At 39.6% G+C, this 23,585-nt stretch overlaps 1 protein-coding gene across 7 annotated transcripts in view; it reads right to left on the bottom strand.

Annotated features, from left to right (window-relative positions):
• Positions 1 to 23,585, bottom strand: part of TRPM6 (transient receptor potential cation channel subfamily M member 6) — a 110,181-nt gene that overhangs the window by 10,899 nt on the left and 75,697 nt on the right. For 5 of the 7 annotated variants that reach the window (XM_062017315.1, XM_062017317.1, XM_062017320.1 and 2 more), the window contains exons 23-36: positions 22,891 to 23,005; positions 20,985 to 21,184; positions 18,056 to 18,188; positions 15,705 to 16,825; positions 14,884 to 14,996; positions 13,862 to 13,988; positions 12,904 to 13,001; positions 10,635 to 10,693; positions 9,163 to 9,188; positions 6,325 to 6,375; positions 3,612 to 3,677; positions 1,447 to 1,733; positions 1,123 to 1,205; positions 461 to 666 (exon numbers count right to left, since the gene is read on the bottom strand). In XM_062017315.1, coding sequence (XP_061873299.1) covers positions 461 to 666; positions 1,123 to 1,205; positions 1,447 to 1,733; positions 3,612 to 3,677; positions 6,325 to 6,375; positions 9,163 to 9,188; positions 10,635 to 10,693; positions 12,904 to 13,001; positions 13,862 to 13,988; positions 14,884 to 14,996; positions 15,705 to 16,825; positions 18,056 to 18,188; positions 20,985 to 21,184; positions 22,891 to 23,005 — 2,685 coding nt within the window. Of the gene's footprint in view, positions 1 to 460; positions 667 to 1,122; positions 1,206 to 1,446; positions 1,734 to 3,611; positions 3,678 to 6,324; positions 6,376 to 9,130; positions 9,189 to 10,634; positions 10,694 to 12,903; positions 13,002 to 13,861; positions 13,989 to 14,883; positions 14,997 to 15,704; positions 16,826 to 18,055; positions 18,189 to 20,984; positions 21,185 to 22,890; positions 23,006 to 23,585 lie in introns of those variants that run through there. The other 2 variants (XM_062017316.1, XM_062017323.1) reach the window with 2 other exon arrangements.

The following is a 23,585-nucleotide window of genomic DNA, read 5'->3' as shown; positions in this document are numbered from 1 at the left end:
CTTATGTAAACTGCTTACAGATTTATTAATATGAAAAATAAAAAAAATACAGATAGCAGTTCACACTCTTCTGACAGATACACACATACATTAAGTGTGCATAAATACATGGGTATGCTTGAATTCTCGCATTTATATATCTTAATAAAAATACCTTAACCATGAAGGGGTTTTTTTGGAGCCAGCTGAAATGTTCCTGCACACTTTATCTAACTGCTCTTTTTTCCATTCAACTTAGACATATTTGAAGTCACATTATTTTCCCATTACACCTACATTAATCTCGAGTGCTTCTGTGGATACTCATTTATCAGCACTGCACAACAGATATCCAGGGGTTTCTTGAGCTTTGCCACATGTAAGTGAGAACAGAATTTGGCCCATTCCTCAGTGTTAAATTCTCTTTTGTGAGAACTGCTTTTCAGTGGGTTTCAAATAATGATCTCATGCTAGCAGTCACCTTGCAAATCCAGGACAAGGAGCTCCCCACGGGTATACACGTAAGTCCAGTGAGAGAAGGCCAGCATCAGCTCCTCCAGCAAGCTGCTAGGAGTAATCTCATCTCCGTTGTTGTTGTTGTATTTCCGAAACTCACCAGTCATGTACTTCTCAATGGTTAGCCACTGGTTTGCTGAATGACAGTAGATGAGGAAAACTTCCAAGAACCTGTAGATACAAATGTTCTCTATCAGGAACTGGTAGGATGATGAACATCCTCATAGTCAGCACACAGTATGATGCAAGGTAAATATATGACAAAAGGAAGACACATCTTCCTCAGCTGGAGTACTTTGAACAGCAGGAGATACCAAATGGTAGACAGCACAAAGTAATTTGATTTACTCCAGCCCACTGTAAATGAGCTATATCAAACTGTGCTATGTTCATTATATAAAAGAGAATTTTTGCTTAAGTCTTAATTCTTGCTTAAGCTAAGGAACAGCATTATGAGGAAGCTTATTTTGTCGTCACATGTAGCTACAAAGTTCAAAGTTAATCAACTATCATTAGACTAAGCAGCCACTGTTTCAACATACTACAGAAAAGGAACCTGCACTAAACTTGGAACACAGATGAAAAGAGAAACCTTTGGCACCCACTACTTAAAGACAGTCATTTTACCTCGGAGTATAGGGAATGGTATGAGGTTTCACTTGATTGAAGGTATAGATTAACTTCTGAGCAGCCCTCTGCTGTTGGATTTCCTAAAGGAAAGAACATTATAAACATCACTTTAATGAAGAAAGGTGCCATGAACTTTTTAAAACAAACATCTGACTGTATACTGTTTACAAATGGGAAATGTATCTTCCTCCAAGCCCTTTTTCTTTCCAAAGGATAACATCAAACCATGTCAACCATGCTGAAGACATTGACATGTAAACAGTACAACATTCAAGGCACACCAGGCTAGGCCAGTAACTGTGCCTTCAGGTCTGAACTTACCCTCAGACAGAGATGTAACACTGTGCCATCATGAAAGATCTTTTTCCAAGTCTGAACCACCTCTGGCAGAAAAGACTTCACAATGAATACTTGTCCCAACTTTAATACATCATTCTCAGACCAAGTACAAATGACCTTCATGGCCCTCCGCAGACCTCCATCCATCTCCTCCTGTGACAAGACTTGGATCATTGCAGCCATACCATGCTGAGACCAGGAGGACATGCTTTTATCAAGGTTCATAGGTGAACTTTCTTCTAGCCTATAGACGGTCACTTCCTCTCCAGCTTAAACAAATGAAAGTTTTGTTACCAGAAGTCACACATTGCAGAAACAGGAGAAAAATGCATTTTTATTTGGTCTCTTGAAACAATATGTCACTTTACACACCTTTGTAAGCCACACTTTAAAAAAGAGAGGTTTTATTATTACTATTCATCTGCATGAAACTTCCCCAGCGTAAACTTACATTGCTTACTACATAGATTTGCTTGAGATCTACTGTGATAACCTAAGTAGTCCAAAGAGTTTGTATTAAGCCTCTAAATAGGGATCAATCTCCTGGACACTTCCACACAAAGAAAGAATATTGATATTCTAGCCTACATCAATCAACCTCATTTGCCATAGTTTTTGAAGTACATAAACTTGCAAAGCTCAGCCATCCTTATTCCCACTGTATGAACGTCAAATAGCATGAGTCTGGCTACCTTTGTTTGTGTACTTATGTCAAATGATAATTTTCCATAACACTTGTTTTAAGTTAATCAAGATCCATGGAACACTCAGAGATTTTTCCCTCCTACTTAACAAAACCAAAAACAGATAAACAAATAAACAAGGCGAATAAACACACACAGCTTGTAATACCTATCAGCTACAAAATTAAAGAGCTAGAGACTGCCACCTTTTGACTCAAACTGGCAGCTGAGCTGTTTCAAAAGTAGTGACTTTGCTACAACGAGTCAGAGAAGTTAGATTGAAAAGGACACAACTTTCTTTGGAGAAAGAAATACTAGGAGGACAAGCTAAAGTAAATTAACAGGAAGTTTTAGAGTTTTAAGCTAAGATTTTATCTTTTTTCCCAGAAAGTCCAGTTATTTGTACAGAAAAACACCTGACACACTCTACTTCTGAAAGCAGAACAGATTTGTTGAGCTTTAACTCAGTCACATTATGTTTCCCTATACAGTTTAATAGCATTTCTCTCCTGAAGCAAAAGTGAAACATCTTTTTTTGGTATAATTTCTAAACTAACAGAAGAGTGGACTGATTTTTTTTAAACCCCACTTTCCTTCTTGCAGCTCACATTATGTTCAACGTTCATTTCTAAGAAACAATACTCCACTGGCAAGTGCCATGAGGTAACTATATTTGTCAAATGGCAAAGAACAGCAAAAGGAAGGAGAAAATGGATTCAGAATACTAGATTTCCTCCCCAGTCTACCTTCATCTACCTTCATCCCAAGCCTACCTTCATCAGTTATCAAAAACACAGATGCCATCAAACACAACAGTCTGTGTGCATTTTAATTTAAAATACAGCATCATAAAAGCCAGCATCTTACACAAAAGACAAACACTTGAAGAAAGACACTATAACTACACACATTTTTAAATCTTACATTAACTCTTTATTTTATCATCTTCTGATAATTTAATACCTAGAAAGGTGTCTCCTAGGAGCTTCAAAGATTTGAATGTTCAATATGCTCATAGCTATATTAATTATCTGTAGTAATCTGGTCCACAGAAATCCTATGATGCTGCAAGTATCCGCAATTAGTTGCTGTGAAATAAAATATTCTACCCATTGAAAAGAAGGCACCTAGATCTCTGAAGTGTCTAGAGGCAGAACTGCTGCTGCTGTAAGCCAATACTCTACACTAACTTCAGAACTCTTTCAAATGATTTATGTATTATTCCCTACCACTCTTCAGTTACAATTTTGTTGAGGTTTTTTTTGGTACACTATGAGTCTTCTGCACCAGGTACAGGAGCACTGCCCTTTCAACCCATACCTGGTTTTCTTTTTGATGGGAAAATCTATACATGTATTTATATGCGTATGTGTGTGAGAAAAAGAGAAACAGACATAGTCTTAAAAAAAATAATGTGCCAACTATTTATAAAGCAAAGAACATAATCACGAAGTTGATACTCACCAAAAAGCTGGACTGGTGTAAATGGTATGGTCTGAGCAAGTCTCATTAAGTTGTTTCTTTCAACAGCTGCAAATGACATAGATTTCACTACTATACTGAATAAATAGCAAGTTAATCAAGTTTCAAAAACACCTGGTGGTATTCTACTGTAGTGTACAAAGCCAAGGAGACTTCAGTGTGATCCAGCATCACATTTGATCACTGTTCCACCCAGCCACTAACTCTTCTTTGCATATTTATGGAATTACATGAGCATCAGCAGCTACTCTTTCCCTTTTGTTGATTACCTGTTGCCAAGAATACAGGTTATCTGGGACAAGCCACTTGCACTCAGGCTAGATCAACTGCTTCTGCTAACTCTTCATCCTCCTTCTTCCACCAAGGGAGGCTACTGCTACCTCTTCCTCTAGCATAGCAATGTTCACTTTATACCAGTGAGATTTCACTGGCCGCAGCTGCCCCCACTGCCTGTCTTGTCAGGCTCAGAAGCACCTGAGGATTTAGCAAGGCACCACAGGAAAATCCAAACTTGCCTTGTACAAAGTACTGTTCCTTCATCTGGGCATCTTGACAAACAATCATCATAAACATCAGTAACATTATTACATCTCCCTAACTGGCAGCTTATTTGTCAGGTAAATACCTTCAAAACTACAGAGCACCAACTAACGGTTTATGGATTCATCCTCACAATGATTCAGGTACCAAGAAGCAGGAGGAAGGTGTGAAGCAAGCCAAAAGGTGAGTAAGACTAGAACAATGAGGCAACTCGGGTGCTGCAGTGTTGATCACCTGATTTCCCTATTCAATAGCTGAAGGCAAAAACAGTATCCAAAGCAGAAAGTGCATCACTGCAGAGCTGTGTTTATCTGCAGAGCAACCAAAAAGCCCTGATAGCAGACTCTTCCAGAGCTTGGAATACATCTGTCCTTCTTTTTAAGATTGCTTCTCTGAGCAGAAATTAATTACAGATTATTTAGCCCGGAAAGACAGAGCAAAAGGGACCCACAACAGCCAACCCATGAATTGGAGTCCTCATTTGAGAAGATCTGCATTTCAGACTCCTTCACAGCTTGTTTAGGCCTTGAACATGCCTGAACAGACTTGGAGTATGCGTTGAAACTCAAGGTCCTTCCCTTGATGCCTTACTAGGAACATGGCCTAGTCATTAAATTAGCAAGGACGTAGCAGGGACATAGCAGGACCTTGTCTCATAGCCGGGATAAGGATGTGAACAAGGGAGCTAACACACCTTTGCTGCCTGTCAGACCCTGACAGCAGTCACTCTAGAGCCTTGAGAAGTAAAATGAAATGGGTTTGCACCCGCTGCTGAACTTGGGTCAAAACTGAAGTTCTTTTGATTGTGCAGACAGGCAGAATTGTATTCACCTGCAAAATGTGATAGGGAAAATAATGCATAAGAAGGATATGGTGGAAGATTTTAGTATCAAATTTCTGCTCTAGTTGGCTAATTTCTATTCCAGCCTTCCCAAGTGTAGTGGGTCTGGGATGGTAGTGATTTTCCACAGCAGCTCCTGCAGTGCTGTGCTTACTGTTGATATCAATATTATGACTACCGCTTGCACAGCATCAGGGCTGTCCCTCCAGCATTCCTTCCCCTACCTTCACCAATAGGTGCTGATGGGAAGTAGGGAGTAACAGCTTTATCTGCTTTTGCTTTGCTTCCCGCGCGTGCGGCTTTGCTGCTTCTTTATTAAACTGCTTTTATCTCAACCCACGAGACTTCCCATCTTATTTTCTCCCCTTCCCTGGCTTGCTGAGGAGGTGGGGGATAGAGTGGTGTGGTGGGCACCTGGCATCCAGCCAGGGTCAAACTACCACACAGAGGAAAAAAATCTCTTGAAAAGTTTGCCAACTCCTAACTGTGCACACTCCCATCTGAAAAAAAAAAAAAAAAGGTCCTACATCAAAAACACATCTGACATGAGTCAAATTAATCATTGCAACAACGCCACGATGTCAGAGGAACTACTCCTGTACCACTGATATCAAACCAGGAGGTGTTATTCCCAGTGACAACCGCAGTGTTTCTTGAGCTTCAGGAGGCTGCTAGTGCTTTACCCTCGGCTTCCCTTAGCAGGAGGCCGGGTCCTGTGGGCAGTAGAGACATCTACTGGCAAGCTCTCCGCACTCTCCACCGGGGAAAAAAAAACAACACGGAACTCAAACCTGCTGGGAGAGTTTCTGCACACTTGCCTCAGGAAAAGACAGAGCTGAAGGCAATTAGCATTCAAATGATTTATTCCCTGCCAGATTTCCACGAGTTCATAGGTATATAAACACAGTTTAAGTAGTATAGGACCAATTAACTGAAGAAACCCATTCCAGAAAGCACAAAGGAGGAGGTGGGAGGTGGGAGGGAAAGTGACAGCTATAAACAAATGAGTGCCTCTTCTGACTTCCCCCCAGGAATCAGAGCTCTATTCATTGTTTCCACTGATGATTTGAAAGTGATTATCTACCTTCTGCTCTGGATTTGCCAGAAATACCCAGAATGGAGCAATTAGCAGCACAGAAATAATTCATAATTTTCTCACTGAAGCATTAGGCATGAATTAATACAAAACCTTCTTAGCAGTGGGCAATTGTGTAACTCTTCAAAATTAAAATCATAGAGGATGACAAGGGGAGAACTAATGTTCTCTTTAATTTGTTAAATTACTCAGCTATCATTCTGGTGCCTCTTGCTTACCTGAATAGTGATGATGCAGATCTTGAGACGTTTTCAGGCAGGCTAAGATATCTGAAATGTTTAAAACACCATTATGTTAATTATTATAGTGGAGATAAATGATGGATTTTTTTTTTAATTCCTTCCATCCCAGAGTTTGTCATGAAACAGATTAATTAGAATTACTGTCTCAGCATTCTAAAGAGGAGAAATACTAATAGGCTTTAGCAGTGTTGTATTTCAGAGTATATTGGCAGATTTCAGTCATCAATGTAATACAGCCAGATGACTTATTTATTCAGGGAAATGGTGAGAAATTTGTGATATTAACCTCAAGGACATGAAGTTTTTCTAAGCCAATTACATCCCTGGGATATAAAAAGCATTCTGCTGTCCATCATGCTTCACAGCCTCCCAAAGGCATGATTTTTCCAACTCCATCCTCAGTCATTAAGCATTCCATTAACTATACTGTTACACCAAAGTTATAACAGTAATGTCTCATTAACCCACAATCTAAAATACAAATAGACAAACAATTTCTGTGGTTATGTATTTTAACAGGTACAGCTAGTTCAAACTGGGTCCAAAAATCTTTGTTTTATAAAATGTCTCTAATAAAACCAAGATTCACCAGCATGTTTCCATTAATCAGATTAAATCACTATATTCTGTCAGAAATTAAAAATTTCAGAAAATAGGAATACTGTTCTACTTTTAATTATGAAACATGAGACAATAAAATTGTATCTTCATCATATATTCTTCTTGCTCTATTTTTATTGTTTCTATTTCCTTTCTGAGTGAAAGGTACGTGGATCTACTTCTGCAGGGCGGTTCAACTAGATGATCTCTAAGGGTCCCTTCCAACCCCTACCATTCTATGATTCTATGATTCCATGATTAAATAAAAAGCACAATTATATGTTGGGTAAAGATCCAGCATTTCCATTCAGAGACCTTGGTGATTCAAAGGCCTTTTTGCTCTCTTTCTTGCTAGACCAAACTAGTTTTGTTGCATTTTATAGGTCATAAAACAACAAACATGCAAAGGGGAATGGGGGCTAAGCTGTTCCTTTTGAGGATGTGAAGACTGGATTTTAATCAAAGCCATGGTGCGCTCCAGAGAGTAGCCCCCCAACTCACAACACTTAGAGCACTGTGCCTCAGCACTGCAGCATTTTGTGCACAACCTTGACCCAGAGGTAGCAGTGCTTGAAGGGGAGATAAGTCTAAGAGTGACCCATTTCTGTGTTACAGCTAGCCTCAAAAAGAGATGGATGCCCAGCAGCTCAGTCTCTTGCAGCTTAGTGGCATGTCAAGAAAACTGGAAGACAGACCAACAGGCAACAAATAAGAGTGAAGTTAACTAGCACTCTACTTTTCTGAAACAAAGTCATTCCTCACTATAACCTTGAACTTTTTAGATGGCCATTTCATAACAAATTCAATCCTTCACTGATTTCATAATTTCAGGGAAACTACACAGAGGAATTACACAAACATACCATAAATTACAAATTTTGTAACACAGTATATCCTCAAGTACACAACCTGCTTTAACTCAAGAAGTCTCTCACAGCCCTCCTCTTCCTGCTTCTTCTTAAAAAGTGATCATGGAGGTGCCTAACTGGCTCAGCCCCAGAAGAGGGTTTGGCTCAGAGCTGGGGAGAGTTTCAGCCAATTTTTTTGACTTTTTTTGGACCTGCTTCTGCAGGGAGGTTGGCTCCTGTAAGAAGTTGCCTGAAACTCTCCCCAGCTCTGAGCCAAACCCTCTTCTGGGGCTGAGCCAGTTAGGCACCTCCATGATCACTTTTTAAGAAGAAGCAGGAAGAGGAGGGCTCTTTCTGTTCCTTCTTCTGTCCCTTCTTTTCCAGCTGGTGGTGGTGCAAGGAGTTGAGAGAGAGAGAGAAGCAACTATCTGGACTTCAAGGTCAGTGAGGGAAGAGAGGAGGAGTTGTGCTGGAGCAGAGACTCCCCTGCATCCTGCAGAGAAGCCTGCTGTAGCATAGATTTGTTTGCACTTCGTTAAAGACCTCAGATCAGGGGCAGTGACTCACTTTGTTAAAGACCCTGTGCCAGGGGCAGTGACTATGGCCAGAGGAGGCCGTGCCCATGTGAGAAACTCCATATTCACAGCAGCTGTAACTGTTGGGAAGAATCCACACCAAAGAAGTTCATTAAAACTATGCCCAGAGGAGGCCCTGTCCTGTGGGAGGGAATCGTATCTGCTGATACGGGATATCAACAGACACCACAGCTGCTGAGAAGAACCCACACCAGAGAAGTTTGTTAAGGACTGTGTCCGGGGGAGGAATCCCATATTGGAGCAGGGGAAGAATGCCAGGAGTCATCCTCATCTGAGAAGAGAAAAGCGGCAGAGCCCATCTGTGAGAGACTGACCACATCCCGCATTCCCTGCCCCCCTGAGCCGTTGAGGGGGCAGGAGGTAGAGATATCAGGAGCAGTGAGCTGGGCCTGGGAGGAAAGGAGGGATGAGGGAGGGAGATCTTGAAGTGCTGGTTGTGATTTTCTCATCATCCTACTCCCTTTTTGCTTTTGTTCTGTTCTTTCTTATAGGTAGTAGAATAAACTTTTCTACTTTCCTCTCTAAGTCGAGTACTGGAGTCTGTTTTGCCCGGAACTGTAATTGTCAGAGAGCCCTCCCTGCCCTTGTCTTAAGGGCAGGATGGGGGGCACCTAGCGAAAGACTGTCGCAGTGCTTCATTGCTGGCTGGGCAAATCACGACAACCTCCAACAATAGTAAATTAACTTCCTTTTGCATTTCGTGCTACAGAATTTTCAGAATAAGACTTGCAGAGAGAATTAAAAGGAGTGACAAGTAACCAAAAACTTACTGTCAGTTTCCTCTGAAGTTCTCAACCTGTTTAAAAGCAAACATTTCATATTTTACTGCCAAATTACTAGCATTATACTATAACTGGTATATATAAAGAGATGTGATGTATATGAAGGCAAAACTCACAAGGATTTAACCAGCAACCACAAAGCAAAATAAACCTCAATGCAACTTTGTTCATTGCAACAATCAGCAAATAATCTTCAGTTAATGAAGAGTAGCCACGTTTTTCTGCTTCTTACTTTGCTTTATTTTACAATTCTGTACTGCTGTTTCTATTGCTGACACTGCACTAACACTATCAGTTAATAACCACTTCAATTACATACTCAATTCTTCATTTTTCAATCAATGCTGAGGTGTGTATTCAGAGCTACATATGCCATTACCATTGCTTGCACAAAACTAGACATTTTAAACTGATGGTCCTTTGGATTAGCAAGGCTGCAGAAAAGACTCTGGCATCAGTATTAACAGTAAAGCAGTCTTTGTTACAAAAGACAGTGGATATGATTCACTGGTCTCACAGACCAGTGAGATTAAAGAGAACATTAAAGCATTAAAGAGAACAGACTAAATGACAAAATCAGGATACTCAATGGCCAGGTAAATCCTTCTGGTCAGTATACAGTTTGCCTACTACCTATGAATGACTAGGTAGAAAAAAAAAATACTAAGAAACAACCACAGGAAGGGTGAAAAAACATAGTATATTTTTCTTCTCCTCACAGTGAAGTCACATGTGAGGTGATAACTTTCCAGTGTCTTTTATTTATTACATCTACAGTAACCACAAGAGATATAAAAGAAATTTATGAATATAGGAAAGACAAGGAAAAGGAACATAGAGGCTGCACTGCACACGTAAAAAACACCCTCAGTATTAAGATAATGATCAATCAAGCTAGGAAAAAAACCCAATAAAATTGAAAACACTTCTGAAAAAAGCATATTTTCACTAAATATAATCAAAGCTTAATAACTATGGAAAACCCATTAATACAACCGATCTAAAAATTTTGTAAATTTGCAGACTCAGTATGAAAGAGATAATCAGAGAATGAGAGATGCTTTCAGGAGCTGCTAGCATTTTAATTATTAAAAAAGGAAACATGCAATTTGCACAGTAAAAGCAAATGCAACTTTTCATGCTCACTAGATTGGAATAATGACTAGTTAAAAATGCTACAGTAATCCTAGTGACTGAATTAGAAAATTGGATTATCGCTGGAATAAAAAAGAGGTGTCTATTCCACCTAAAATGATACACTTAATTTAAATGTGTCTTCCTTGTCTCCATTAGTAAGTCTCTGTTTAAAGAAACTTAAACACTGAATTGCTTTAACTTCTCATTTCACATAAACTTCTCATCCTAATTACACTGCAGCATTGAAGGGAAAACCTGCAGAAGTACAGAAGTCTCCTTCTAAAAGCATGTCACTAATATCTTAATATACTAAGAATACATACGAGGAGTTCCTGTTCAGATTACTTTTGTTGGTGGTTCCAAATATGCTATTATCCAAATCCTGTAAAGAAGACAGATATTTTCACTTGTAAAATCTGCACATCTGTGTCATACACACACTGTACAAATCAAAAAGGAACACTTGAAAACTTGATATGCTTATTGTTAGCATGAACAACGACACTGACAGGCAAGTGAATCATAGTGTTACCATATCTACACTGAAGTTGAACTGATTCGCTCACAGTAGTTTTCCATGTTGTTGCTGTATAGTTGAATAAAATACTCTAGTAGCCATCTATATCCTAATACACTCACAAAAGCACATGGAAGGTCTTCTAACATGGGCAGTTTTAGACAATTTTCCTTGTATTGGAAAACTTCAATTTAGGATTGGCTTTACAGTTGTTGAAAATAAAATGCATCTTAAACCTCTACAACAGAAGAAAGTAACACACTGAGCAGCTTTCCAGTGATATTTAGGTCACATATTTTCCAGGTCTTATAGTTGCAGATATACTCAAATAGTTTTTAAACTTCCAATCATACTAGAGAAAATTGGACTAAACAAGTCCTCCTAATGTGCAAGTCTGAAACAAAATTATTCTTCTGAATAGCAGTCAGGCAGATTTCAATTCTCAAAAGGAACTTCCTCTCCCAAAATATGTTCAAAGATGACAAAGTTTAAAGATAGACTAATTAAAATTCAGCTTTGAATATTACCTGAAACTTAACTCACTAGTTTTTTCCCTGTCATTAATATTTTCACCTTGTAGCTTGTTTGCAGATGAAAAAATCTTTAATAAAACCAAAACCTTTTCACACACACCCCTACTTTGCTCCCTGCTACCCATCAGGAGGGATTTCTGAAGCATTGGCATTCAATGAGTAAATCTGAGAAGCACCAATTTAGGCAAAACACAGTCCTTTAAAATATATCATAATCCAAGTGCAATAGTTATAGGCAACAACAGTGTTACATCTCAACAATATACATGAATTCTTGTAACTCAGACAGCACTTAAGGACAGGTGTAGCAACTCAGTGGGTATTAGGGGCTGTGTCTTGAAAGAATACTCTGTAGTTGGCATTCTGGAAGCAACTAGTTTTGTCCTAACTTCAGTCATGCTGTAATCAGTGGAATTTTTCTGACAACTTTAAAAATCTCATATTTGAGTTTTATCCAAGACATCTTAATGTGGGTTTTAAAGCACCAGCTTACTTGGCTGTCACTTGGCTCCTTGACACAGGTTTTCTGACTGTATCTTTACTTTGTCTGTCTGATCTTGTGTTTCACATTTCAAAGATTTACCGATTTAGACTCCAAGCTCAGGTTTTACAGAATACAAAATCAGTAAAATTGTTTCTATTTATATATATATGTATATTCTTGCATTTAATAACCTGCCATTTAAAAATTTCAATTCAAGCTTTCTTCCCTGGTATTTGGGATTCAAATTCTACAGCACTCAGAACACCAGATCCAAAACTATCCAGTGCTGTAAGTAAAGTGGGCAAGGAAGTGCACTTCCTTGGAGAAGATTATTTCACTGTTCTTTTTCCTACTTTACTCTTTGTTGATTTCCTTTCATACTTCTAAGCTACCCCTATAAGAAGATACATACTCTTCCACTAGCTACATCATTTTAAAACAGACAGAAGTTTTCAGAAAATTGTAAACTGTATTCAGAAAATATTGATTGGTCTAGCACCATCAAGTTCCATCAAGCCTGAATTGATTCACACAGGCAGAACACCCTTATATTATGGAATTGCAAATTAATTCTGATAAATTATAAGATATGATGTTTATAAGCCAGTGCTTCAGAAATCTAAGATTTACAATTACTGTCAATATTTAACTCTCAGTTTGCAAGAAATAGCTATCTCTGTATGACAGACTCAGAGCTATGTAGATAACTTTCCAAAGTTATTCTGCTACCAATTCTGCCCACAGGTTCAAGACCAAACAGTGTGCTCGTTCCTTGCCTAATGAAACATCATACACTCATGACTTTTGGCCAACTTCCTCATACTCAGAACCACATTGTGACTCAAAAATTTAATAGTCTGAATAGAGTGTTATCATATGTGAAATTATTCATTGACTTGCACACATGCACTGTGCCAGCAGACCACAAAGTTCCTCTTTTATCAAGAGGTATTTCATGACAAAGAACCTATAGGGGCAAGTTGAGGGACATCATTAGTGCTACTCTAGGCTCATCCCAGCCAAAATTATAGACTAGGATGTGTAATTGTAGGTCTTACCTCTCGAGAATGATTCAGGTAATCACAAAATGGTATGGTATGCCTTCGGATGTCTTGGCTTTTCATTTTCTGGTGCATGTAACTGAGATGTTCCAAACCTTGCCAAAAGAGCAGATGTCAGCTATTTCCAGACTGTAAACAAACAGCTTTACTGCCACAAACTAAACACCTATGCAGTGCTATAAAATAAACACCTATATGCCATATTGCCCCAGTAAACACATAATGGGCTGTAACAGAATTTCATAGGGTTAAAAGGGACTCATTCTCTGTCAGCCAATTTCAGAGGAGCACAGCCCTTCTCAGATTATGCTGTACCAAGTCATGGCATTCCCTGATGCTTCTCTCGGCAGCCTGCAGGATGAAGTCAGTAAGCCACATCACAGCAAAGCTGAAAATTAAGATGAACTCTGCAAAGAAATAGCTGGAGAATTACTAAAAGAAGACTAAGAATGCCATCCCCTTTGCATTCCAAAAGAGACAATATAGAATTAATTTCTTCCCTTCAGAGGATGTTTTTCTGAGCAACAAGTAAAGAATAAAGCATGCAGAGAATCTGCAACCAGATACAGTACTGCAGCACGGCTTGTGAGTGTAAATGCCCCAAGAAATTCACAAGAGAGTTTATTTTTGCAATTAGCCAGGATGTCATTTTAGAAGACACCTCAGGAGAGGAGACAAGGATATCATCATCCTTGCTTCCCACTAATTCCTGAGGATTAGCACTCTAATATCTCCTAAGCAAGACAGGCAGCATTCCTGGAAACTGGCCTTCCATCCAACCTATATGTCCCTTTTACCTGTGCAATGACACAGCAAATAACCAAGTTGTGTCATTCCGTAAAAAATTGTGCCATGAGGTGAAAGTGGTGGATGACACTTTGAATTTGTGAATTTGTATTTACTCCTACTTTTTAAAAGCTGTTCTGAATTTCACCATCTGCAAAATACCACATACTTAGCTGACTGAAATTAGATACAGTGAGCCAGTTCTTGCTGTGTTTCTCTTGCTCATTCCAGATATTGATCTCTGCAGGCTCTGAGCTCACTTGGGTGTTCTGGGGACAATCATCCACTCTAATCACCTGTCAAGATACAAACAAAATTTGATTTATAGGATGACTAGCACCTCTGCAGCTCCTCTGGCAGCCTATGACGTGGCCTTTCAGAGCATCACTAAAATGTCAGTGACTGAATTAGCTCTCAACTGAGAAATATTTTCCTATTTTTAGTTACAAATTGCAGAAGACATCTTGCTTTTTTTTTAGTGAATACAACTGATGAAAGATCTAGAACTACAGTTTTTTAAAACAAAATTTGAAGTCCCTCACAACAGCTTCAGAGGTATTAGGTCTCAATGTTCAGGTCTAAGAGTATCTTACGTAAAAAAAAACAGTCTTCAGCTTTAACCTCATTAAACAGAGACAATTCTTGCCAGCTGACAAAGATCCTAGGAATCTCTTTGTAACTTTATAGATTTTTTAGAGACAGACGCACAGTTGCAAAAGTTGCTTCATATGTATGACACAATCAGTATGCTGTCTGCAATGTGCTAAATGTTTGATGAATTCAGAGAAAAGACTGTGTGACTCTTGTAGGCAGGTGACAACTTTATAAGGTCTGGTTTGGTTGTTTACAGTTGTACACCAGCTGGATACAGCTCAGCCCTCCTTCAGTCTATCCCAGATCATATGAAGTGTTCCCAAGTCCCTCTGCCTTCTGCAAGGACACACTGTTTGCCTTGTAAAATCGGTAACATCCCTGGTATACTGTTTAACAATGTCCATAGACTTCAACATGTTCAAAACTGAAATCCCACACATTCAAACAAAAGGGAAACTACCAAAGCCAGGCATAGTAAAAAGATGCCCCAGTATGTGTACAGCATTTTAAATTTCAACTAAATCAAACTATAGAACTGCTCTCAATGAGTGGAAAAGACAGTTATGGGATACATGATTCTCTTGCACCTACACATACCGGCACCTGAAGGAGTTTTTGATTCTTCTTTCCACTCCCAGACTTTCTGTCTCTGTTTTGTTGTTTTGCTTTTGTTGCCTCACTGTGGTCTAGCCCACAAGATGGTAAAGACTCTGTGGGAAAGATTCAAAAAATACCATTAAACTACAGAGCTTTTGTTTACCAAGAGAAGACCTGTAAAGTATGAGAACTGGTAGATCTTCAAAGCAAGCTGAGAAAGACTTGTGACACCCAAAGGTAATACTCATGCAGTTCAGTGCAAAGATGTGCCCCATGACAAGATAAAAAATAACAAATGTTATCCATCATCTCATACTACTCATACTTGGAACTGGATTCTACTGTACTTTAGCTGTTGGTAAGTAAACTTGGAGGTGGACAGGAAGGAGTTTAAAGTGCTATAAAAATGTATTCTGCTTCATTCTCTGGGCATCCATCTGACTTATGATACTACTAATGTATCTCCTAGGGACTGTGTTGGCTCCTGAAACTCTTGCATTTCATACCCAGGGGAGCAGACTTCCCTAGAGGGAGAACAATCCCGTTGTCACTCTGGCTGTATAGTCACAGCCATCGGGATCCAGTGAAGTGGGGATAATCACAGTGGCTGACACATGCATGTGGTGCAGCTCAGATACCAGGCACACTTAGAACTCCTTACAGCAGTCAGATCCAATACAAGGAAAGTGAAGGAGTAACTCTGGGCTCTCTGTTACTAGCCTCAGCTGCAGCTAATACCTCCTGAGTGCAAAGGAAGCCTTTTTGTAATGTCTTGGGCTCTGCAGTAAAGGTACTGTACAAATGTTGTGTTCTGTAATTACCACCTATGGCCTTGCAGGTTTTCCCTCTGTTCTCTTTCTTAGGAGGCTGTAAGCTGTTGCTCCTGCAGAAACTCCAGTCCTTCCAGAGTGGGCTCATCCAGGAGGTGCTGCGTTTCAGTTTGTTCTCAGAGACAATGCTGCTGTGACGTGACCTGTCACAGTTGTAGAAGGACTTTGATTTTCTTATCTGGACATGCCTGGGAGGATAAGCCATACAATCCTTCCAGGTGGAATGTACGAACAGGGAAGCCGTCTTTGTTTCTGAGCTGAAAACTCCTTTTTCATCACCTTCAGAGAATCCCCAGTTCACATAACCACCTCCAGTTTCTTCCTTATCATTGCAGGAGGGTGCTGCACTCTCATCCAGTGATGGCTGGAGACCAAGAGGGTGACCAGCCTCAGTAACATTAGTCTTTTCTGATGGTAGATGAGTACCAAGGTCTCTCTGGCTCCATTGATAATCTTCTGTCTCTTTTCCAAACAGGCTGACACTCTGCAAGTTTTGCTGCACCACAATATTACTTTGTAGTTTATCTCTGAATGCATCACCCCTGTACTTGGCAGGAGTGCCCAAAAATGACAGATTTAAGGTGACATCCTCAGAGAAAGACCCTCCCTGATGGTCAGGGGGCACCAGTAAAAATTGTCCATATCTAGGGGCTGACTTTGTCTCAGAGGATACTCCTGAAGTGAGTGTGTCACTTTCTATTTCCATCTTTCGAGAGCTGTCTTCAACCACCTTGTTACTGTCTGTCCTCAATACGTGGTCTTTGCACTCTGATGGCCACTGACTCCTTACCAAGCTCCGTAAAAGGGAGGGTGGCATGCTGTAATAGTGATATTTCTTGTCATACAAACACTCCAGGCTGATCAAGGTCTTGGAATAGAGTGCATTGCTCCAGCTATGGGGCAGCTTCCTACAGGTTGGATGCTTTTTGTCAGCCAGTAAGGCTTCTTTCACCTGCAAGGTGTCTACAGCTGAAAGCACTTTCAGAATGTCCACTGTCAAGGCAGACAGGTCTTGCAGATGTCCTAGCTGGCTGTCCAGGGAGAGTAAAGACTCCTTGATATAAAACACCTTCTCATGCATTTCGTTAATTTGCAGAAACATCTCCTCCACTCTAGGAAGAGAGAATATATAATTAACATACCAAAACATAAATCTTTATTTTGGTTTGACAGATGCCATTAACGCATTTCAAAAAGTCAATGTTTCAAACAGCTCTATGCATTCAGGTTTTTATTGGTGACTTCTGTTCCTGTGAATATCCTTTGACAAAACTCACACAGACTTAAAATATGTCACTCAGACTGCTGGGCTGACAGCTATCTGCAATGATAAGCTACTTGCATGTAGTATGCAAAAGCTTCTCCTTTCCTTTGCCACTGAGTAATTAAAATGTGTAATATTTAACCAACAGCAGAATAAAATAAAAGGCCAGTGTTCCAAAATATGTTATTCATGTAAATTAATTTCTTGTATTAATGTTACTCAATGTTGTGAAGAGTGTTTCACCTTTGTACCCATGAAAAAAAAATCCTTTCTAGATCTATATCTATGCACTAAATTAAATCTTGCTGTTATCTACTCTGACACTTTTGAGCAAAGCTACTTGTTTAATTTCTTTTACAAGGGATATTTATTTTGCTTGTGTGTTTTGTTTCAGTATGCAGAAAACGAGATTATGAATAGGCAAAGATTAAGAGGCTATCTGTCTCCAGGCAAAACAAATTTATTAGATGAGATCAGTATTGGCATTTGGTAAGACCCTTTTACAGAGTTCACTTTCTTTACTCTTCCCATTAAACAAGGGTAGCTTTGCCACTGATTTCAACAGAAAGATAAATTAGGCCAATACTGAGAGTTTTGAAACCCTGATGACAGTTGTGTATTGACATTTTGCAAACCAAGACACTCTATTGCAGATAACACTACGATGATTATACAGCTATTTCTGTAAACTGTTTTTACACTCAATCACAAGCAAATACAACATTCCCACACTGATAAGCCTTTCAATAAAAGTACATCTTATATGTCATACTCTGGCACATTATTACGCTGCTACCTGGTCTGCAAAAGTGAAACTGAGCAACACTTTACTCTTCCCTTCTAACCACCTGCACACTGCACACATCTGAAGATGCAGTTTTGTCAGCAAGGTTTCCCAACCAGGCCTGCTATGCAGTTCAAACAGATATATTACATTTCCATCAAATTAGCAAAGTCTATGCTTTCTATTGCTCCTTCTGTTGACAGTGGCAATAACCTGTTTCAAAAGCATTAGCTTATCAGAGTCTTTTCATATGGCAACTGTATATAAAGAGCACAAAACTGCAGCAAAACATACCTTTCTGCTGTCAGACGGATTCTTTCACTGTCACTGGAAATCAGGCTTTCATTCTTCTCATGAAAATATTTTTCCACACACTGTTCCTCAAAGTCATGGAGTTTCTTTAATTCCTCTTCACTCAGGTACAGCTCTGAAAAAAGGAGACAGGAGTTGGTATGAAGCATGTTGACAAATTCAATTGTTTACAAGCATCCATGAGAAAAACAGAAAATTGTCAGAACTGGTGTCTTTCCTTGACACAAACAAATCAGACCTAACTCCATGCATTTGGGCTTATATATACTCAACATGTCAAATACACATAAACCTGTTTTTTATATTTCCTTATACAGGGAGCAAAATCACATTGACAGACATTCCAGTGCACTCCCTTTTAAAGCCTCAAAAGTACATACCCAAATGGCTGCTCATGAAGAAATATTTTCTCCCAAGCTTTATCCTGTATTTTGTTACATGTCTGACTCACAAGGCTTAGATACAGGTATGTAAGATTTACAAAGATGCCACCTTAATTTGGTCAAGGCATTCATTTAGGACTAGTCACCTATATCAGTTACAGACCTTTAAGGTACTCAGAGCTACAAAGCCTTTTTCACCTATTTGCTTCACGTGTTCATGTGTATAAAATGTTAAGCAAGATTAGTGGGCAAAAAAAAGAATACATAAAAAAGCTTAAAACTCCGCAGCTTGTTCTGCTCATAATGCTACTCCTCTAGCACACCAAGACTTCAGAGACAACAGATCAGTTGTAAGTCGGTGTGAAGAATACAATGGAAAGTTGCTTCTCTGATCCAAACTCCACACCTTCCAAACTCCACACCTTCCAAACTCATCTTTTTTCCCTGTTAGTAGTCAAGAGGGGTTCTCCTCTCCCTCTACTCTGCCCTCAGGAGACCGCATTTGGAATATTCTGTCCAGTTCTGGGCCCCTCAGCTCAAAAAGGACAGGGAGCTGCTGGATAGAGTTCAGCGTAAGACCACCAAGATGATGAAGGGAGCGGATCATCTCCCTTATGAGGGAGCTGGGGCTCTTTAGCTTGGAGAAGAGGAGACTGAGGGGTGATCTCATTAATGTTTACAAATACATAAAGGGAGAGTGTCAGGAGAATGGAGCCAGGCTCTTCTCAATGATGTCCAATGACAGGGCAAGGGGCTACAGGTACAAGCTGAAACGTAAGAGGTTTCAAAGAAACATAAGGAAAAACTTCACTGGTGACAGAGCACTGGAATAAGCTGCCCAGATAGGCTATGGAGTCTCCTTCTCTGGAAACATTCAAAACCCACCTGGACAAGTTCCCGTGTGACCTACTCTAGGTGGTCCTGCTCTGGCAGGGGGGGTGGACTAGATGATCTTTTGAAGTCCCTTCCAACCCTTAACATTCTGTGATTCGGTGACACCAGAGCCCCCACTGTACTTGCTAGGGGACTAACTACACAGCAGTGTTTGCTACAAGCATCTTATATTTGGCTGCAACACATAGGGAAGCCGTCCACAGTGCTCTAGGGTCCTCCTCTCACTCTGAATGAGACTTGATGACCTGTTAGGATCTTTTGCTCACTAACTCATCAGTGATATTGCCTCCAAAATAGTCTTCTCTGTATTTTGTTATTTTCATTGAATTTCCACAGGGTGGCACTGGATCCTCATTGCTAAAACCAGTTAATTATACCACACCAAAATTTAAGCAGAAGAAATTTAGCAAAGAAGGCATAAACATTTTGAAAAGGGACACAAAGTTAGATGAACAGGAACGAAGTCTCCTTTTGACAGAAGTGTTGACAAGGCATGAGCCCTCTTTTATCCAAGGACTTTTGCATGTAATAGCCAGTCTTTCAATTTTGTTTCTAATTCACCTAACAAGACACCGTCTATATGCTACCTCAGTGAGTTTACCACACCTGCATACAAAAGAAGCAGTCGTACTTCAAAGGTAAGCTGATGTATCCAGTCCTGATGGAGAAGCTCAGCCTGGGAGAAGCAGTAAAGAGACTCAGCATTGGTTAGTTAAGCCTATTTTTGAACTCTGTAAGCACCTGTGAGCACGCCAGATATCTTCAGGGACTCATGTTCAGCAGAGAAAAACCTAGGTGAAGCAAATTCAGGCAGGGTCTGCTCACTTCTGTTATTAGGTATCAAAGATGTACATTATCTCAAAAAGGATGAGGTTGTTTAACACTATATACCAATGTTTCCTAATTTTTTTTTTTAGATAAAGTTACAGTCACCAGCCTCTCCTCCTTCCTATTCCCTTGCCTCACCCCACCAGCCAGCAAGCCCCACTACTGAGTATTCATTCCCATCGAAACATCTTGTGGTCTTCTCCCTGCAATGTCTAGGGCTGCTCCAGGCAGAGCAAGAACTGGCAATGGGTGGACAAAGAACAGGCAACACCTTAGGGAGGTATTAAGAAACACTCTGGGATGGACAAGTCCCACCTGTGAAAGGTGAAGGGAGAGGGAATAAGGCAGAGTGATGAGACAAGTGTACACAGGGAAGGATGTAGTAAGGAGGTGGCAGGCCCCATTGCTGTCTCTCCATCTGCCACAACTGATCTCCTATGTCCTCGGGCTCTATGGCTACTTTCTCTGGACAATCAGATGCATACCCCCAATATAGTTTACTTCCTTTCAAAATAAGGCTGTTTATTCCAACAGAGCAAGTTTTCAGCTCAGAATTGTGACATATCTTGATTGATGCACAGTATGTAGCACAGTGAAAGTCAAACAAAAAGCAAATAATTCCCCTAGTCATTTTTCCTAGAAGAGTTGTCAGATACGCAGGTTAAATTCAGTTTTGTAAATAAAACCAGCCTCCTACCCAGAGAATACCTTTACTTTTTTTTTTTTGGAGGAACTGAGCTACTGATAAGAGGTTGGAAGAACATTCCTCATCAGCTGTTTCTTTTGGTATCCAGCTTAGCTCTTACTTAGTCCAACATCGCCTTCCTCTTGATCCAGCTCAGCTGGGGGCCGGCCGTGGAAGATGCAGTTTATCAGGAGTCCAATATGGCTCAGAAGGATGAAAGGAGGAGGCAGCCATGGCTTCTCATGGTAGGTCATAATATAGCGGTACCGGTTGTACTTCCAGAGCTTGTTTGATATGGATTTCAAATCAAAATAAACATTACTGTGAACACAGATACAGAGGAAAGGAGAGTAAAACACTCCTGTAAGGAATACTCCCAATACAGCACAAGATGCTTGTCTACAGATCTAATTTGACACTGAAGAAAAGTTCTATCCCTCCAGTGAGGTAAATTAGCTTAGCAACTTTCATTTAACAAAGCAGTGGCATGTGCCTGCAGCTAGCGCACTGAGAATGAGATCTTCAAAGCTGCCTAATGGATTTGGAGATCCAATTCCCACTCACATTAATGGGAACTGGGCAAAAAATATCCCTGAAGTAGTTTTGAAATCTCATCCAGATTATTTAAACTTTAATACATAGCCTAACTGAGAATTCAGTGTTGGCTGCCTCTTTGGACTGGATTACATGTAGGAGTCAGGCTAAGGAAATAGTGTTAACAAAACACTTCTCTGCACTCCCTCTAAACAAAATACATGCTGCAAGAGGCATTTATACTAGTGATTCTTCTGCAGGATACTCTTTCAAGCAATGATATTAATAAATCCGACTGTTGTTGCACTGAATAATTTCCTGCATCTACTATTATAGACCCAAGAACAGCAAAGCAACTTTGGGGTTACTGAGAAACTGTAATTTGAGTTGCACTATCATGCTACAACACTGAGCACATAATCACAGAAACATCAGCTTTGCTTCTGGGAGCGTAATTAAATATGTTGCTCATACTCATTTTTGGTCCCACTTCTGGAACAATCAAATCACTAGGCAGAAGATTTAATATATCATCATTGCTGACTGTTTAAATCTCAAAATAATTCAAATTACAATTTCACAGCTGTGCATTAAAAAAAAAAAAATGATGCTTTGCCACAATTTCAAAAAAGGGATTTCTAATTGGAAGTGGGAATAGAATGGGTTTTGATCATTTAGTTTTCTTGAATATTAATCACTACATTTCTTCATTTGAAATTTTTTTAACCTACAGATGACTTTTTCTTCCTCAGAAATAGCATAACTCTAGGCAAAAAAAGAAATAACAACTTTGGTTAAACTGCCCTCTACTAATATTTTATAGGATTCCATCCACTATATGGATTGTAAAAACCTGAAGCGTTAGAATTACTATGACACTGATTAATTACTACAGAAGTGCTATGAATTACTATAGAATCACTATAAAGAACTTTCCTGCTCTGTCAGAAGACATTAAAAAGTAGATAGTTAAAAACATTACCATTAGATTTCACTCTAGAACATATCAGATTGTATCAAAAGAGCAGGAATATTCAAATTATTTCCTAAAGGAAGAGAATGCTCCTACAAAGTCATTATCCTCTTCCCTTGAACCCTTTCTCCACTTATCTACTGATTTAAATCTTGGGATATCCTATGGTGAACATTATGTAGGCTCTCAGTACAACAAATATAATTTTTAGGACCAAAGGACAAATTACTTCAGAGCTGAATTCATGTTACTTGTTTGCCAGATGGAGTTGTCCACTATCACAGAGTCTGATTTTGTTTTAATGGCAAAACAGTACAGATATCTGCTCATCATACCGTTCCCCCTATACTTTTGTTTCCCCCATTCTTCTTTTATTCAGCAGAGCCTCATGGAAGATGAGGTTGTGACAATCATAAGCATGACCCTGCTGGGGCATTTTTTGTAAAAGGCTTTTGCAGAAGTGTTGGCAGAACACCCATTAGTTGCTTTTGCTTTTGCAGCAATATACCATGGTACCTACTTAAAGAAAGCAATAAGTAAGTTGACCATGATGATGTATTGCACAAAGAGGTAGACAGCTTGGAGGAATGGTGTGAGGAAGGAGCCAGGAGGGCAGTCTTCATTGGTTTCACAAACTAAAAACGAAGGACATAACAGAGCATGATTAGCATGGAAATCAGAGCAGAACACAGCAATGGCATGTGCTCCTCACTTGCCCCAGGAAGAAACAGAATAGTCATAGCTACTATCATGGAGAAACATTACTGAACTTTCAACTAAAAAGTCTGTCTCTGCATAAAGGAGAACTGAGACCTCTTCATGATACTACTGACCCATAGTTTCCATTGGAAGCCAGAAGCTGGACATCCCATTTCATATACACCAGTTCTTAAGCCTGTCACCCTGACTTCTTGTTAAGGAGAAAAATGATGCAGCTGAAACGTGTTTGTGAGACAGCACACAGTCAAGTAAGCTGAAGTCCAAACCTTTGATCCTTACAGCAAGTGACAAAGCTTTCACTGTCTCTAATGTAGAAAGGATACAGTACAAAGGATGCTTTATCAGTACTGGAGTGTTATTCCTTTATCAGTACTGGAGTGTAGAAAGGATACAGTACAAAGGATGCGTTATCAGTACTGGAGTGTTATTCCTTCAGTATGATCATATTAACTCGTAGGCAGAAAGGATATGTGGCTACAAATATTTGTGAGATGA

The sequence above is a fragment of the Colius striatus genome, chromosome Z (assembly GCF_028858725.1).
Source record: "Colius striatus isolate bColStr4 chromosome Z, bColStr4.1.hap1, whole genome shotgun sequence".
In the NCBI taxonomy this organism is placed as follows: domain Eukaryota; kingdom Metazoa; phylum Chordata; class Aves; order Coliiformes; family Coliidae; genus Colius; species Colius striatus.
The sequence above is the reverse complement of the archived record's forward strand: the minus strand, read 5'-3'. Positions and strand labels throughout refer to the sequence as shown.